This window comes from Egretta garzetta, unplaced genomic scaffold, assembly GCF_000687185.1.
Source record: "Egretta garzetta isolate BGI_Z169 unplaced genomic scaffold, ASM68718v1 scaffold287, whole genome shotgun sequence".
Classification (NCBI taxonomy): Eukaryota; Metazoa; Chordata; class Aves; order Pelecaniformes; family Ardeidae; genus Egretta; species Egretta garzetta.
The window spans coordinates 14,132,885-14,150,214 of NW_009260435.1; the positions used below are offsets into that span (position 1 = coordinate 14,132,885).

General features: G+C 38.9%; 1 protein-coding gene across 1 annotated transcript in view; it reads right to left on the bottom strand.

Moving 5' to 3' along the window:
* Positions 1 to 2,014: 2,014 nt before the first annotated feature.
* IL16 (interleukin 16) overlaps positions 2,015 to 17,330 on the bottom strand; it is a 36,458-nt gene continuing 21,142 nt past the window's right edge. Inside the window, exons 8-21 of the mRNA XM_035899572.1 lie at positions 16,235 to 16,349; positions 15,943 to 16,016; positions 15,636 to 15,849; positions 14,450 to 14,570; positions 13,214 to 13,346; positions 12,275 to 12,362; positions 11,035 to 11,507; positions 9,213 to 9,342; positions 6,949 to 8,044; positions 6,250 to 6,433; positions 4,534 to 4,635; positions 3,598 to 3,850; positions 2,667 to 2,792; positions 2,015 to 2,410 (exon numbers count right to left, since the gene is read on the bottom strand). Coding sequence (XP_035755465.1) covers positions 2,217 to 2,410; positions 2,667 to 2,792; positions 3,598 to 3,850; positions 4,534 to 4,635; positions 6,250 to 6,433; positions 6,949 to 8,044; positions 9,213 to 9,342; positions 11,035 to 11,507; positions 12,275 to 12,362; positions 13,214 to 13,346; positions 14,450 to 14,570; positions 15,636 to 15,849; positions 15,943 to 16,016; positions 16,235 to 16,349 — 3,303 coding nt within the window. The 3' untranslated portion in view covers positions 2,015 to 2,216. The remainder of the gene's footprint in view (positions 2,411 to 2,666; positions 2,793 to 3,597; positions 3,851 to 4,533; positions 4,636 to 6,249; positions 6,434 to 6,948; positions 8,045 to 9,212; positions 9,343 to 11,034; positions 11,508 to 12,274; positions 12,363 to 13,213; positions 13,347 to 14,449; positions 14,571 to 15,635; positions 15,850 to 15,942; positions 16,017 to 16,234; positions 16,350 to 17,330) is intronic.

Below are 17,330 nucleotides of genomic sequence, written 5' to 3' on the forward strand. Positions count from 1 at the left end.
CCTTAGAATAATTTAAGGATCCCTTTTCTGAGTGCTCAACACCTTCTATCCAGAAGGGATTAAGAGAGAGCCCTTAACATTCAGCCTTCTGCCTTGCCAAATGGGAGATGGGAATGTCTTGCAAAGATCATCTTGTAAGATCTTGGAGGACTCCCCAGTGAGACACGCTGCCTGTCACACAGCATGTTTTGACTTCTTTTGATTTTGGGCAGATGCCAAGAAATGCAGACGCGTGCAAAAACTGAAAAACTTTGGAAGTGAAGTCAGAAGAGCACCTCTGGAAAAAAACCAAGTTCAAATCTGTCTTGGTGGTCCTGTGTCAGTTCATAAACCGATGAAAATAAATAGCTGTTTCAGGTGAGGGCACTTCAGCAGCAGATGGCACTGCAGCAATTAAGGCATTCTGTGCCACGGCTGTAGCTAGTCCAGTATCTGTTGTTAAAGTTATGAAGCTGACCAAAAAGTGTGATCTGTCTTTTACAGGAAATACGTCTAACTGTGCTCAAGAGTTCGGGCCTGCTTTGCTGTACAGAAATCATCCATGTTTTTTCTTATCATTGGTGGTATGGGCAAGTGGTTGAAAAATCTTAGCATCTTTTATATGCACCAGGCATTTACGTAGACTTTGTGAAGCTGAAGCCAATAATGCAGATTAAGTTAAATACAAGAAATTCTACAAAAAAAAAAATATTCAAAGAGTTCTAGGTAGGTACCAGTTAAAAAAATGTACAAGAATATTCCCTTTCACATTTTTGTCCTATTCTGGTTGCTACCCAGTTTGTAGAAATTTTGTTGTGAGCATTGTTAGGTTGGGTTTTGGAGAAGACAACTCAAGTGGGAAGCAGTTTGGAAGTGGGGGAGCAAGTGGCTTGTCAAGAGTGTTCTTTCAAGGATTACCATAGAGTTGACCTGTGAGGAAAGGCCAAAGCAAGCTATTTGTTATTCAGTTAATACCTTCTGCTGTCTATCCTACTTCCCTTTCTCTCAGTTGCTGTCTCTGTGACATGTTAAGTGCACGGGAATAGCTTCTGAACTCCTGCAGTTTATGGTTTGGTGAAACTACAGAATCAAAGAAGGGTGCAGCAAATTCCTGACTATGGGAAGGTGAACAGCCAAGGACAACAACCAGTGCAGCCATCTGGCTTTCAACTGGCAAGTCACTACTTCCATCCTGATGTTGCACCTCTCCCTTCAGTGAAGTAGGTCAGAGAAGACCAAACGAGTGCACAAGACCATCTTGGCACAGGTACAGGTGCTGCTGCTGGTAGAATTCCATGCAGTGCTTAGAGCGTGCCATCAATAGCGGCATTTGAAGCATAGATTTATCTCCAAGTTATTTAGTGTTTCTAGAATAAGCATTTGGATTCAGACCTTTTAATTCCCACTCTATTACTTTCCCTTACAAAATTAACACACAGGCATTTCAAAAAATGTGTGTGGTAAGAAGGTGAGAGTTGGTTTTAAATGGCCTTGTTACTCTCCTGCTGTAGTGCCTCTGGCCAGGGGAAGGTTAGAGAAACCTCTGCTATGTTACCCTCAGCTTCCTGCCTCACCCTTGCAATAGCGCGAGATGCTCCTTCCCCCCCACCCCGTCCACGTTTGCCTGCTGGAGTTGAGATGGCTCTGTCAACTGCTAGTAGAAAGTTACCCTAGACAGGTTTTGACTGCTCTGGCTGTTCCGTGGTTTGAATAGAAAAGCTGGAGTATTCCAGGGCACATTGTTGTTTTGACACACAAGGTTGCATCCCCCATTCTCTGCCCTTTACATATTCCCTAAGGCTTTTTCTTTGCTGCAGTGTTTAGCTGTAGGCTTGTAGACACACTTCTTCGTCCTGGGAACATAAGGAAGGGAGCAAGACTTGTAGAGTAGGACTGAAAACTTAACACAGGGTGTGCTTCTGATATTTGTTAAGTTAATGGCTTAAAATAGGAGAGTACTATAGCTGTGACATATTTTATTACAACCACTATATTATTAATAAAGTCATTATTTTATAATTCTACACTTTGTAACATCTGTTTCTGAATGTTGAAATAAGAATCATGCACATTCTGTGCACATCTTACTTTATCCCAGACAGCTTGCTCTGTAACTGGCAGTAAGATCATGTACTTTTCATACACACTTTCTGAGTATCTTGCAGTGCTAGCCAAATGGCTGCATGTAATAAAATCCCTTTTTGTTTGTAATACTGGCAGTAGTCTAATTCCTTCTCTTACAAAGTTTCAGATGACTTGGTGGTAACAGAGCTTGGATTCTTCCTCTTGATGATAGCTGTGATGGGCCCATCAGGTAATGCCTTGATTGTATTCCATGCTTCAAAACGAGTGAGTCCTTGCATGGCAGTTGTGTGCACTTGTAATAGCTCATCACCAGGCTGAACAGAGCTGCTTTGTTCTAATGCAGTCCCTGGAGAGAGAAAATTAATTTCCCTTAATTCTTTGTGTGGAGGAGTCTTTAACATATCTTTTGCTGTTTAAGGATCACCAGAATGTTTGATATAAGCCACCTGGTCTCAGCAGGCAACAAATTACTGGCACTGCACAGGGTAACACTGCATTTACAAAAAATACCATTTTCATGGGTATAAATCAGCAGTTGGTTATGAACTGCACAAGTTCGCGTCAGCTAAGAACCTGCTGTGTACATATTTATGTGTGTTTACCTTTAAATATCCTGTTGATGATGATGGGTTTATCTCCATGAATAGAGCCCTTCCCTCCTTCCAGACTGAATCCTAAACCAGCAGGTGTTTTTTCTAGAGTTACAGTGCAGATTGTATCTTCAGTTGCTGGAAACAAATGGAAAGTTAGCAGATGGGCACCACATAGTCTGAAAAGCTAAAACATCTGTTACAAAAAATGAACTTCTGTTTTGTTCGAATTCATGGCAGAACAGAAATATAAAAATGGAAGCTGGTGATGTTTACTAGACTTGGAAAAATCTGGTCCATGAACAAAATTTAAGGTAAACCTATTTGACTTGATGTTAGTTTTGATATTGTTCTCAGCTACAAAGCTGCTAATGTTTATTTGCAGTACATAAAGCTACAGATCTCCAGATTATGCTTTACAAAAAAACCCTACAAAAATATCTTAAGAATGGGAAAGGTTCTGCAAAAAATCTGACTTTGCTCTGTTTCAGCTGTAGCCACCTGGTATATCAAACAATAGCGCGTTGTTTGTTCAAATGAAAATTCTCTTTCACAGAGAAGTCTTATAAACTAGAAACTAATAATATTAGAATAAAGAATCCCTGTTCACTGAGTTGTCATTATAACTTTAATTAGATGTGTCACTATGATAATAATCTTTGTGTGTCTACAGAAATTCATACAGAGGATCACACTTGGGGTTTTTGGTTTGCTTTTTTTCAGAGGGTTCCTTTATTTTAGAAATCCATTAATTCTCCCCTTTTCAACAAAGTTATTCCAAATTTCTGTTTCAGGAATGTTTTTTTAGTTGTGCTGTCTTTAATCATGGTTCTCAGATTTACGCAGCCAATGCTGAGCTGCTTTATAAACACCCAGGATTTCAGGTGATGAGTAAACACTTAGCAGGTGGGGGCTGCAAGGTAATGCCACTGAACTTACTCACCAGACTCCTGTGAGGCATCACTTGCTACTGAAGATGTACTAGAGTTGATTGAAACATTGAGATTTTTTTCTCCATCTTTAGATTTTCTAGTGACAATAACAGCTTGTCTGGGTTGTCGAGCCTGCCGCATGATTGCTGAGGCATCACTGTGAGTCGCACCCTTAAGAGACTTTCCGTTAATGGATAGTACTTCATCTCCTTTCTGAATAGTTCCTTCCTGAGATGCTAGTCCATCGGGAAACACTTTGTGAACCTATTGAAGAGCCCAGGCACCACACATGCACACAAGGAAAGAGGAAAAAAAGAACAAATCACTAGATCACTCTATTAATACTTTTTACCATGTGCATTTTCCATTCTTTGCCAGGAACATGTTGCTGCTAGCACGTTTCAGGACTGAGGGCTGAATACATTTGTACAGAGTTGTTCTCCTAGGCACATCCCTCCTCAAGCAGCTAGCCCTGGTATCAGATGGCCAAAGTCCTGCTGCGCACGGTACGTACCTTGCCTATTCTGCTGCTCTGCTAGTGGGAGGAAGAAGGCGTGAAGCTGGTCTCTAGCTTGAGACCCCTTACATGTCTATGCAGTCACCTCCTTCCTCCTGACCACCCAGCATGGCCTTCTATAAGCATATGCGTAAGGTTTTGGTTGCCTCCTGCTGAGGGCTGTGTGTTGTTCCGCCTTGGCTTGCAGAGCTGTTGGGGAGCGCGGTGCCCAAGCAAACAGCACACCACTACCAGTCACCTGGAGAGGGCAGCCCTGCGCAGAAGGATCCTGTCTTCACCCATTAAGTCCATGATTCTTCTGACCCTATCAGTACAGCGGCCTACTTTGATTATGCCAACAGCCAACCTCTGTAGTAGAAAACCACTAAGTTTTCTATGTTTATGTAGAGTAGTTGGTTTGGGAGTATTTTTTAAGAAAGATGCTACTTACTGTTATCACTTTGTTTTCTAGATCAATGCCTCCTGCCAGGCTGAATCCAAGACCAGTATCTTCTTCTTTATGCAAAATTGTAACATGAATATCATCAAATTCCTAGACAGAGAAAGAAACAATGTCAATATCTTCCCAATAGATATGTCAAAATGATTGGAAAATCAGCATGTTTTCTTTTTGTCCATTGTGCATTTTATAATGAGGCTTAGTGGCATAAGCATAATACTGAGGCATGCTTAGTATTTGGTTTTGATCAAATTTACTGATCAATTACCTATATTATAAAATGCTATTCTGTGTCTAAAATTGTTCTGATTTGGTAAACAGGTTATCAGTTGGATCTGGACCATAAATTGAACTATATTAAAGAGTATAGATATGTACTGTAGAAACAGAAAATATTTCTGAATCCTGTGAGAGGACCTTTTAAATGAAAAAGTGCAAAAAGAATGTGGCATACAACTCATGTGGATATAAGTGTCACAGCTTAAATTGCTTCTCAGTCTTATTTTTATTTTTTAACAATGTTCTAGTACCAGACAGAGCAAGCTGTCTCTGACTGCGTTATCCCAAAGATGAGTTTGTACAGAAGAACCTAGTTTCCTAAGGAAACATGGCTTTCTTGACCACAGTTTCACAATCATGTTCAGTATGTGAGCAACTGTAGTTGCAGCTTTTGACATTGTCTCTTGTTTCCTTCCACAATTGAATCCGCTGGCCAGATGCAACCAGGCAGAGGGTATGGGCTGCTCAGAGATTGTCTTGAAAATTCCTTGAAAACAGGTGGTTTGATATGAGAGAGGCTAATGTGCCATTGAGGGCGACATTGCAACACAGCTTTTACTGCTAATCGGACCAAAAATATCAACGTGGGATGTTGACAAGAAACACAAATTGATACAAAACTTGGCTTTCGTAAATTCTGCTTGTCAAACTGCTTTTTGATTGCAGCATACCAGCAAAGTTTGATGTAGCTGGTAAGAATTTGTCTCTGACATGAGAATATGTCTGCCTAGTATTCTGACAGGCAGGTGTGAATTCTCTACCCATGCTCCATGCAGTACAGATACAAACCAGGACTAACCTGGGAGACACTGCAGTTAGCCAAGAAGCAAAAACTGTATTAGCTTAGGCTCATTGCTGTGTTGATGCAGTTATGCTGCTTCTGCACAGCTTGGAGTGTCTTAACACAGCAAGCATGCACAGCTGTCAGCAGAAGCTGAACTGTTTTCTGTGCAGAACTCTGGATGTTATCGGCTTTTTCTTTGAGCATGAGCAGTCTTCATTTAATACACTTTACAGTTCTGGAATGCACACGTTTAACCTTGATTTTGACTTACTCTGAACTTTATCACAATTCTAGATGAATCCAGTAAGACTAAAGGTTGCTCAGTATCCCAAAAAAGAGGCGTTGGGTATCTCAGACTTGCAACCCAAATAAAAAGAAAGGCCTCCAAAATATCAATGCCTCCTTCCGCATACACCAACCTTACCTGCTGAATAACTGCTATCCCATTAGTTAAATGTGCATTACTCTTGCTTAGTTCTTTGAAGACTTCTTTAAGAGTTTTGATCAAAAGAGCTGAACATTACTACTGGTACCTATTGAGATGACTGTTTTATTTGTTATAATACCAAGTTGCAAAGATTAACCAGGCTCATCTACTCCACAGCTTTCTGAAAATCATGCACAAAAAGAGAAAGCAGATTTACCTTTAAGGTCGCTTCGTCTAGCGATTTGACTTCCTCTATAAGCTTTGCTAACTCTTCAGGGGACAGCAGAGAGATGACAGACTGCCCTGACACACCGGATGCTTGAGGTGAGCCGTGTTCCTGTTTCTCTTCCTCTTTCTCATTGTCTCCTAGGCTCACAGTATATTCTCTCAACTCGGAGAGGCTGTCCCATTGTGATCAGAGTGAAAAAGAAACACTGAGTTATGAAAGAACACACCCACAAAAGCATAGCACAGACAATTTTGGAGCAGTCGTCTTTTGATCTTATTAGCATTTAATTGGGGTGGTAGCTTCTATAATAAGTATTATAAATATAGACAAATGTAAATTAATCCTGTTAGCCTAACAGAAGTAGGATCTATCACATAAAAGAATAGAAATAATCTCTTGGCCCCAGGCAAAAAAACAGATTTAAATCTCCTTTATGATGGAGATGCTAGAAATACTCCTCCTTAAGTAGGAGGAAGTTTGAAATATACATGCACTTATAAAGTACTAATTAAAAACAAGTGTAACAGTTATGTGAGTCATCCAGCCTTTGTGCTCTAAAAATTTCTTAATTTAGTCTGTGCTTTACTATTGTGTGCTACTACCTTAGAATGTTAATCTGTCAGTGGATCAGCACAGATGCTCACCAATGCTGATCTGCAAATCTGATTTTTAAATACGGTATCTTACTTTAGCGAAAACCCAGTGTCCAGGTGGTGATTCTCACTTGTGGGTGTGAGAGAAATCCCATCCTCCTCCACAGAGGACTGGGACAATGTGTCCAGAGTTTCCGACGCACTGTTTCCAGAAGAGGATGGAGACTGAAGAAGGCAAAGCAAAGATTTCATTAAAGCAGAGGACACCTGATTACTGATGGAATAGATTTTGCTATACTTTTCGTCATATGTCTTCATCATCTCACAAGACTGGGTAGCAGTAAGTGGGAAGCTTCGCGATCTTAGGCTGTGTGCTTTTGCTACTGGTACAAGATGAGAAGTGGCAATGGCTTCGGTAGTTAAGAGACCTGAGGAATTTTCAGTGTTGGTATTGTTGCTTCTCTCTGAGCTAGCTGCAAGGACCTCCCTGGGAGAAGATGATCTATCTAGGCTCTTTGTACCCATGACCACAGATGATTTTGACGGTTGTCGGCTGGTTTCACAATGTTGGAGAAAGGCCTGGTTTAAATGAGCTGGAGCCGCTTCTGACCCTGTGGCAGTGGGAGAGTGTTCTTTCTGGACTGATGGTTTCAGGCTAAACCTTCGGTGTATTTTTTCAGGTGACTGTGGAGCACTCAAGGATTCAAATGAACTTATTCTTTGTTTTATTGATGATCCCCTAGGAGAGAGATGGGACAAGCTGGATTGCAGTTCTTTGCTGGAAATACTCCCAAGGTCAGGAGGACTTTGATCTGCCTGCGGTTTTAGATCTGAATTAGCTTTCCTCAATCCTTTCAGACTTTGGCGAAACCAGGCTGGCTTAGGTGCAACAGGAGGACCCTTTTTCACATTGTCATTTTCATCTGGTTTTAGCACTTTTGAACTGACTAGTTCTGTTTCTGATTTCTTCAGAAATGTCTCTGAGCTGCTTCGATTTTGATTCTCTTTCTTTGTGTCGATGCCAGGTTGCAAATCTAAGTGGGCATTGTCTTCACTCATGGTAGGATTAAATAAGCTTTTTATGCAGTCAGAAATTTTAACCCAAGGGTCTTCTGTTGTTGTATCAAGACTATAATCTACCCGTGCTTGTCTTTTAAGTATAGGCCTTTGTATTGATGAAAGTGGTTTCCCTGTATTAGAAAAACATTGATTATAAACAAGCCTCCTTCTACTTTTCCTTCTCCATCCCTCATTTATGTGTTGCAATTAATTCATTACGTTGGAATTTCATTCAAGCCTCCAATAGGTATTTTTTAAAGTTTCTAAAAAGTTCAAAATTTACAACTCTTGATCTGCAATTTCCAATTCCTGACACTGAAATTAACTGAAAAAACAAGGCTTCTCCATGCTTGTGTACAAGATCCCTTATTTAAAGGGCCTGAAACTTCTAAAGTTAACCTGAAATTCTGGGGTGCTGAAGTAATGATATAGGATATAACAATTAAAATAGAAGGCTAAAATTGCAATGTTGTTTGCAGCCTAGTGAAAAAGCTGGTGTTACAGTAGATTCTTTTAAAAAATCATTTTTATTTCCTACCTTTATAAGTATATCCTGCTCCAAAAATGATCTCCCTTGAAGATCTTTGGTTAATGTTTATGCTTCCTTAAATTTATGCAGGCATTTCCAGTTGTGTTTTTCTAGTACTTAAAAACTCGATTCTAATGTAGTCTGATTAAGCATTTTAATGTTAGACACGGTAGACCTGAGTGGCAGAAAACTTTTGTTTGTGCAGTTGCGCAGTTACTGTTATCTGCCTCAGTGTAAATAATTTTTTTTAAGGCACCATTATTTTTCTAATGATCTGGGTGAGAAGTTATAGAATTACAACCTAAACCATTATCTAAGAGACTTCTTGAGATTGTCTACTTCCCTTAACACTAAGGTTCCTTAATTCTAACTAGCACCACAAGCTACTAACTTATTATCAGTGGTTTGTACAGTTGCAACACTTGAGCCATGAAACTATGCGTAAAAATGTCCTCTAGAAATGCTAAACTAACCTTTAATATAGCATTCTCAATATAAATAAGCAGTTTTATCTGAAGAAATACAGCAATAGTGTACCTGTCATTGACACTTTTTACAACAAATCATGCTACACTTCTTTTGAAATATTTCCCCCCTTTTTTCAAAGCTTAATCAATAATTTGAAATTTTATCTGTTCACCACAAAATCTACAGGTATGGATTGAAGTCTACATTTAAAGAGAAAGGTGAAGTCAGCTTCATAGCCATTTTGGAATTCAAAATAAATGCTAGGTTCAGCTGCAAAAAAAAGTTCACAGAATGAAACATACCTAAGTTTGTTTTTCTGTCTTGGTCTTTGTCCTCTGGAACAGCAGTTATGTGTTCAGTATCATATGCTGTAGGAGAAGTGGTAAAGACACTGTGGGTTAGATCAGTTTGATGTCCCTCTAGCATAACATGCTATATATGAATCTGAAAAAGTATTTTAATTTGGTTTTAATCTAAAAAAGAAATATTGAAGAAAAATCAAGCTTTCACTTCTGCTTGGGATATAATTCTCATAGGACTTTATATTTCAAGAGTGCTGGCATGATATTTTATAGTTACACTTGTAAACAGACTGTGGAAAAAAAATGCAGTTAACATCTCAAAAATTTAGTAATGAACTAAAAGACTGCCTACTACAATTTTCAATTTTTGTAAAATTGGCTGTTCAGTAGACTTTTGCAAACCAGTCAAGCAAATTTCCTCTAACTTCACATTAAACTCTCTTTTCTGTTGAAGCATTTTGCCCTTAAGCACAAGCTAGACAAGCTAAATCACTACTGCAGTCTCAGAGCTCTCCCTTCCTTGGTTTTGGCTGGAAACAGGGTGAGAAGATTAGTTTGAGGGCACAGTAAATGCTACTCTCAACATCATTAACACAGGCTCTGGAACAGCTTGATTCCTTTGTAACTAATGGTACCAAGTTACCATCTGCTCTGCTGTGACACTGGAAGTGCTCTCTGCTATCCAGCTAAGTTCCAGGCTTACTAATAGGAACCAAAACCAAACAGAACTGAGAGTGAAGGTCAAGAAACAAACAAGATTGTCCTGAAAAAAAAAAAAACAGTGATTGAACAATTTCTTAGCTTTTCTGTAATGGGGCGGTGTTTGTTACGCTGAATTGAAACTTTCTTGGATATTAACATTATACATGGACTTCAGTCTGAGCTGTATCATTTTATTTTGATCTCCACAGCTTGGGAACTGTGGGGGTTTTTGATTGCGTTGCATTGAGATCTGCTCATTTTTGCTGGCCTATTACTAAACCCAGGAGAAAGAAGTTTCATTTTTAAACAAACCACAACTTTGTTTCAACATGCAGATCTCTCAATCCCTCACACTCGTGCAAATGTGAAACACTGTCTTTCTGTTCTAACTTAGGTAAGAGAGGGAACTGAAATTTAATAACGTACAAATATAGACTCAGTTTTCAAATACTGTAGCTCATCAACAAATACGTATGTGCCTCGCAATTTAAATGAATTTATTTAATACCTCCTGGTCTCATGGAATGTGTATCAGCCCAAGACTACTGGCTGTACGTGGTGTTAGTGCTTTCTTCCAATAGAAATCCACTACTGAAACCAAGAAATTGTTTTACGACTTCTCTACTTCATAAATGATTTGACTCTGTATGTGTCGAGGTTAGGGTCACCCATACCAAGCTGACATCAGAGGCTGTGCAAACTCCTCCAGTCCCAGCACATCACTGTTCCAGTCGCACTGGAACCGGAGAGTGTCCAATACCACCAGTGGCGCGTGTTCATGAAGAGTGACAGTGAGGGACTCAAATTCATTTTTGCTGACACTTTTCCTGGGATTTTAACTCCAATTCCTTGATACGGAAGAAAAATTCCTTCAGGCACTTTTCTGCCTTCTGACCTTAGTTTGAACATCATATTTTGACCTAAACTGGCTTCACTAAGATACGTACGTTATTTTCAGAACAGAAGAGCCTCCCCTCTTCCCCCAGTCCTCGCATATTTCTGCACATTCTCTTTCTTCCCTGCCTTTATTCTTGCCATCATACAAAGTCACTTTGGTTTCTTCCTTCCCCTACCTCACAAATACGCAAACAGAAGAAAAATTTTGCAAATTTTGCTTTACCTGAACACTTGCAGAAGGTAATACAGCCACTTGCGATGCAAGCTTTTCTTTTCTGTCTGCATTACACTGGTCATTACATGTACAGTCCTGCTTAAAATATTTCCTTGGTGGAGGTTTGGGCTTTGATGATTTAGGTTTTCTAACGAGGATCTCAGATGATTTCTTAGTGTTTTGCAAGGGTCGGCCTCCCTCACTACAAGTAGGAGGGGAATGTCTCTCTGAATTGTTACCGGACAATGAGTACAGCAGGCCAGGCTGTCTGGTAATCGGCACGTCAATGCTGTGTACTCTTGCTTTCAGGTCAGTTAGTTGGTACGCAGCACCATTACATGGGGACCTAGGGTTGTAGCTGCTGTCACTGCTGGAGCGGGTCATTAGCTTCTGTGTCCTGCGGTTGAAATGAGCAGCATTCCTTTCAATATGTTTTTCACATGGGTGTCTTCCATGCCAGCTTGTTTCTAGTTTTTTAACACCTGTATCAGGAACATGTTCAAAATGTCTATTCAGATACATGCAAAGGGCTCACTTCTAAGATTCAGCTCATTAAATTTGCAGCTAAAGACCATCATCAGTTGATGCAAAGGTATGATTTATGCACTAAAGGCTTGTAGATTGAAAAGTCAACAGTTACATTCTTGGACAGCAAAATGATGTTTTCCATATATATATATATATATATATATATATATATATATATATATATATCAGCAGTATGGTTTACTGTTGATGATTCTGTTACCTTTGGTCCTTTAGAAGACACTGGGAGAGTAAAAGGAGTACCATTGCAGTATGTTACTGTGGGAGGATGAAATAGCTGAACTGGGCAAACAGCTCTAACCGTGACTTGTGTATGCCTTTTCTCACAAGGGGATTAACAAGCTGTTTGTCCCTAGGATGTCACCTGCATTGTGCAGTTCCCCACTATCATAAGTCCTGTCACCTACTGACAGTTATTTGAAAAGCTTTAAGCAGAGGTTATGAATTGGAAAGGATGAGTAAAAGTGAGAGGAAGTTTGCACAAACATTTTTGCTGGCGATCAGACAGATGCAGTCTTTTCTCATCACTCTGCTAAGATATCTTAGGAGGCACATTAGGAGCACTGCCCCGTGAGGTTGCCTCCTATTCCTTTCTGCTCTGGGTTACTTGACCGTTACCAAGGATTTTAATACAGCATGTACTCATCCTATATATCGTTAAGTCAAAATTACCATGTCTCAGTGAATGCACTGATTCCCTTACCTTCAGTACTCCATTGGTGTCTCTCCTTTCCAAATCTGTTGTTTTCCACAGCTTGTGCAACAGCTTCTTTTAGCTGTTGCTCAGACACCTAGGAAATACCATGCCATTTTACTCTCATGAGATTGCTGTGGCGTCAGTAATATTTAAACATTTATTCCTTTCACAAAGATTTCCAAGTCCTGCAAGTCCTCTGGTGGAAATGAATAGACCTAGTTACATCACCCATCAGTTAACTTTAAAGCTAAGTAAGTGCACACCATTACGTTTGTATATGTTCCAGTATAGCTGAAGTATAACTATGGATGTGCTGCTTATATTGGGTTTTTTTAGATAAAATGGAATAGATTAGATAAATGTTCTTTTTGCGTATTTCACTGGAAGTGGAGTTCTGGATTTACCAGTATAAGATAATTTAATACTACGTTTTTATGATAATTTGTGCAACAACCTAAACTTGATAATCTTTTATATGATATTTGATGTTAGGAAGCATTTTGTAGAAAAATCTTGCAAGAATAAAATATTTTGCTTTAATATTAATTTAATTATAAATATGGGCTGGGCAAGACCTAAATTTTCATTACTGAAAGATGGATGTATAAACATTTCTTTCTTTTTGGGGGGTATATTCCCTCTTTCAAATTATTTTCTCATTGGGAATTCTTTATTGAATAAGAAATATATTTTGGTTTATTTCTTAAATGTTACAGCACAGAAACTCATGCAAGACCTGTCTCCTTTGATCTTCAAATCTTACATGATTTATTTAAGATAGTGTATATCTCAGGTCTGTCTGTGTGCAGCAATGCTTATGAACAGATCAGCATCTTTGTTATCAGCATTTTTCCACCTGTCTTGGATTAGCACCTACTCCCTCGCTTAGTCTTGGTTCTCAATACGCGCTGTATTGAAAGTCAGAAAGAATACAGAGTGTGCTACCTGTGGTTCGGGGTGTCTGCTAATAATAATCTGTACTGCACCAGGATCGCAATGGCTTAGCACAGCATAAACTTCATTAAGAGTTGTGTTTTGTACTGAAGCTTCATTAATTTCAATGATTTCATCTCCACACCTACAGAGGTATTAAAAAAAGAGAGAAGATGCAAATAAAACAGATTCTTGTTTTTTCCCAACCTCGTCTCACCCATGTGAAAGTACACAAAAAGCAAATTCATGCAGTCAAATGAGTTGGATGTCAAGGGTTTTTTTGATCTAACTGCCTTGTTGCATGCAAGTTTTGAGCTTTCTTCATGTTCATCTATGCACGCTTTGTGATCTTTCTGCTGTATGCAGCTCAGCTGCTACTTCCACCTACATCTTCCTTCCTTTCAAGTTAACACTTCACTTTTCACGTCTTTATGGTCTTGCTAGTGTTATTTAAGGTCAAAAAGGATATTGTGTGTCTGCTATGTATGAATAAGTTGTAAAAAATTCTAACAATTCTAAGAAAAATTCTAAAATTCTAAGAAAAATTCTAGTGACAAACTATTGTAATCCTACTGAGCACTAGGCTGAATCTTTCTAGATTAAATCCAAATTTGGCCCATGTGGAAACTGAGACTGCCCTTCCCTGCTCTACTGCAAATACCCGCATGCATGAAGAGGCCAACTGAAGGCACTGATTCATATCATACAAACTTTCAAACAGTGTGAGACCATGGTTCTTTCAGCTAAAGTCTTAGGCAAGTACAAACGAAAGTTACAGAGCACCTGAAGTTAAATCAAAAAGCCTTCACTGAAAATGTGTTTCGTTCAATTCTAAATATATTCAACACTAATAATTGGTCATAAATCTGATAAAGTTAATTTCTTCCTCCCACTAAAGCTTATTTCAGCAAATTTGTATTTCTATTGGGCAAGAAGGGATACAATATGAAGAGCTTGTGTCAGGAAAAACTGGTGCTCAAACAAACCAGACTATGCCAAATGTTTGGGTTTTTCCAGATACTTTCTCATTTGGAAATCTCTTCCAGGAATTGTGCTCTATGCTTGTCTAAGACCCCTAAAGCTAGCCCAGCCTGAACAAGAGACAATAATTTCACTGGGTTGCTATGTATCTGGAAATCCCACATATCCTAAATACGCATGCTCAAACCCTCAGACTAGCGCATATGCTTCAAACCCAAAACTCCCAGAAAGCAGTAGAGTTTCTGCCCAAACAGGTGAAAAGTATACCCGTAAAACAGAGCAATGAAAAACTTGTGTGAGCCTGGTGCGAGGGTGTGAATAAAAATCCCTGAAATACACTGGAAGTACGGAATGCTACATAACCCGATTCCAAGGCCAACACCTGGCTCTGAAAGAATTAATAATAATTAAAAGGATATAAGAAACAGTCAAAACAAACCATTGGAGAGACCTTTTTTTAAAACTGTCTTAAGTTTATTTTTTTTTTTTTCTATACAAAGCAGAACCAGCCTTGTGTTCAATATTAGCTGCTGCTCCTACTGCTTTGTTCTTTTTTGCTTTCAGGGTTTTTCTTCCCCTCATGATTAAAGTGAGTGCACACCAATGTTGCTTGTGAGGTTCCAAGATCTGGTTTGCAATTCATTCCTGGTGTGTCACAGACACAAGGCAATGTTGGTTTATTTTGCAAAATATCTGTCATTACAGAATTAAAATGACAAGGAGACAGAACAGAAAAAAAAGAAAAAAATTGACGAGGAAAAAAAACCAAACAAAAATTAAGGATGTGTGGCTCTTGTTTGCTATACCACCTCAATCCCCCTTCTGTTTTATATAATACATCTTAAGATTTTAGTGAATTTGCCCTCTTTGCTCTGGACAATCGCTCTAATGTCAGATCCCATACTGTGTGTTTGGTAAGTTATGCTGTTACCTCACAGAGACTTTGCTTTGTTCGTTGCTTTGATGTCCCCATATTTAAAAGTTTATTTCATTCTGCCAGTGGTTGTTTATAAATAGAAGATGATGATGGTTGGAGAGGACATGAAAGAATTACAAGAAGATATAGATATGTATTTTATTTGTTTTTAAGCCTTTCCAAGAATGAAATTAATGGCTTGCATAATTATGGGCAAGAGTTGCATAATCTGCTTGATAATTGGTAGTTGTTGCTGAGAGGTTTACTTTTTCACATGGAGGACATGAATGTGACTCTCATGCTTGAGTGGAAAAAAAAAATGAACAATTGGCTCTTGAGGTCAGATGACGTTCAAGATCCTGCCATTAATACATAGGTGTTAGCACTGGCAGGCATCAAGAGCTAATTTAGTTTATTGAAAAAACTGAGTTCAGGAAAAGAATCAGGTTAGTGAGGAAAGATACGCAGAGAGCAAATGAACAGTGTTTTGTCAATCAATACCTTGTTTGCCAGTGCATGGTTAATTTTAGCACTTACCTTTGTTTAGCGTAACTTCCATTATGACCCTGTCATTGGGTTTTGTAGCGTTTAATGGGAATGCTGCGCTTTCTGAACTGAAAGAGCTGGTTTCTTTGGTTATGCACGTACTAGAGCTCAGTGACTGACACAAGTGGGGTGACAGACAGCTGGAAGCAGAATGAGGCGTGCTGAAGCTTGTTCTGACTGTAAGTGTCAGAAGACCCCTTTTGGCCTGCTAGAAAGAAAAGATAAGGAATCAGTGTGTTCAGTTCACATGCAGGTTGTGCGTAAACACAGGAATTGTTCTGGAAGGAGAGTACGTAACCTTGAATTTTTGTAAAGCATCGTAATGTGTTAATCCATGCATGGATTCTCCATTCAGTTCCAGGATTTCATCACCTGGTTTTAAAGAGAAAAATTGTACTATGTTACTATTGCTGTATTGTGCAGTAAGTTACATGGTACATACACGTACTCAAAAGGAGTCTTGCAAATGCAATGATGGATGCAGGTGTAAAATTCACTTACGGCTCATTTCAGATTCACTTTAATCTGTCTTTAGGTATCATTCCTTGGGAATCTGGAATGGGAAAAGGGAGAGAGGAGGGATTTCCCACCTTCTTGTAGCCTTCCATCAGCAGCAGCAGCTCCACCAGGAAAGATGGTTTTGACATAAATGCCTATTGGTCCGTAAATGCTGTCTTTCCCTCCAACAATACTGAAGCCCAAACCCTAATTTATGGAAGAAAAACAGTGTGTGAGAGCCCATGTTTGGTTCTAATAATAGTTCATTTGCAGTTTCTTCTGTGTTGCCTACATGGGCAATACTAGTCAATGAAGCAGTATAATCCATGAAAAAAGAGCAACCACATGCCAGGAGTAAAAGCAAATGAAAATTTCACTGGAATGCCCTCGTGATTTGCTTTTTGTTTGTTGTAATCAATTAATTCACTATTATAAACACACAGGAAGGTGTCTAAATTATTATTTTTTTGAACCAATAAGCAGCCTTGAGAGATTAATTTATCTGTTGTTGTTCTTAATTTCCTTTCCCATAAATGAGAGTGATAAAAAACATCATATAAGATCTTGTTATTACTACTAATTTCAGACACACAGATGGAGATCTCGTGGAGATAGGTCTCTCTCACCTTCTACCAAACAGAGTTAATACATGTTGTAACTTTAAGCAACACCAGTAGACCTTTGTAGGTAGATACTTCTCATCTACTTATTCTTTGCCCTTCCTCCCATTACATAAAATTCAAGCACTGCTTGCTACCCTTAGAAGGATGTTACAAGACTAATTCACGCCTCTGAAGCCATTTAACGTCCCTCAAATGAAAATTGAAAGTACTGTGCTGATGACATCCTCATAGGCTCTCAAAGTACAGGCAACAAATTATTATTTTGTAGATTATGATGATGATACTTCATGGAACGATTTCTGAGAGTCATCTCACAGCTTAAATATATTTATTAATAAATACTTTAATTTAAAGGTTATTATGAACAAATTATTCAACAAGTTCAAAAGCTATGTGTTTAAGTTCATAGCTTCTGTATTCTCTTTTTAAGCATCTTCAATGACATTACTTTTGTAGATACAACCATCTTCTCCTTCTCCAGACTTTATTGTGGTTTCTGCAAATGTTTACCGTTTTTTGTTGAGGTCCCATGTGTTCCTGGTAGATCTTGTTTTCCTTCTCAGCA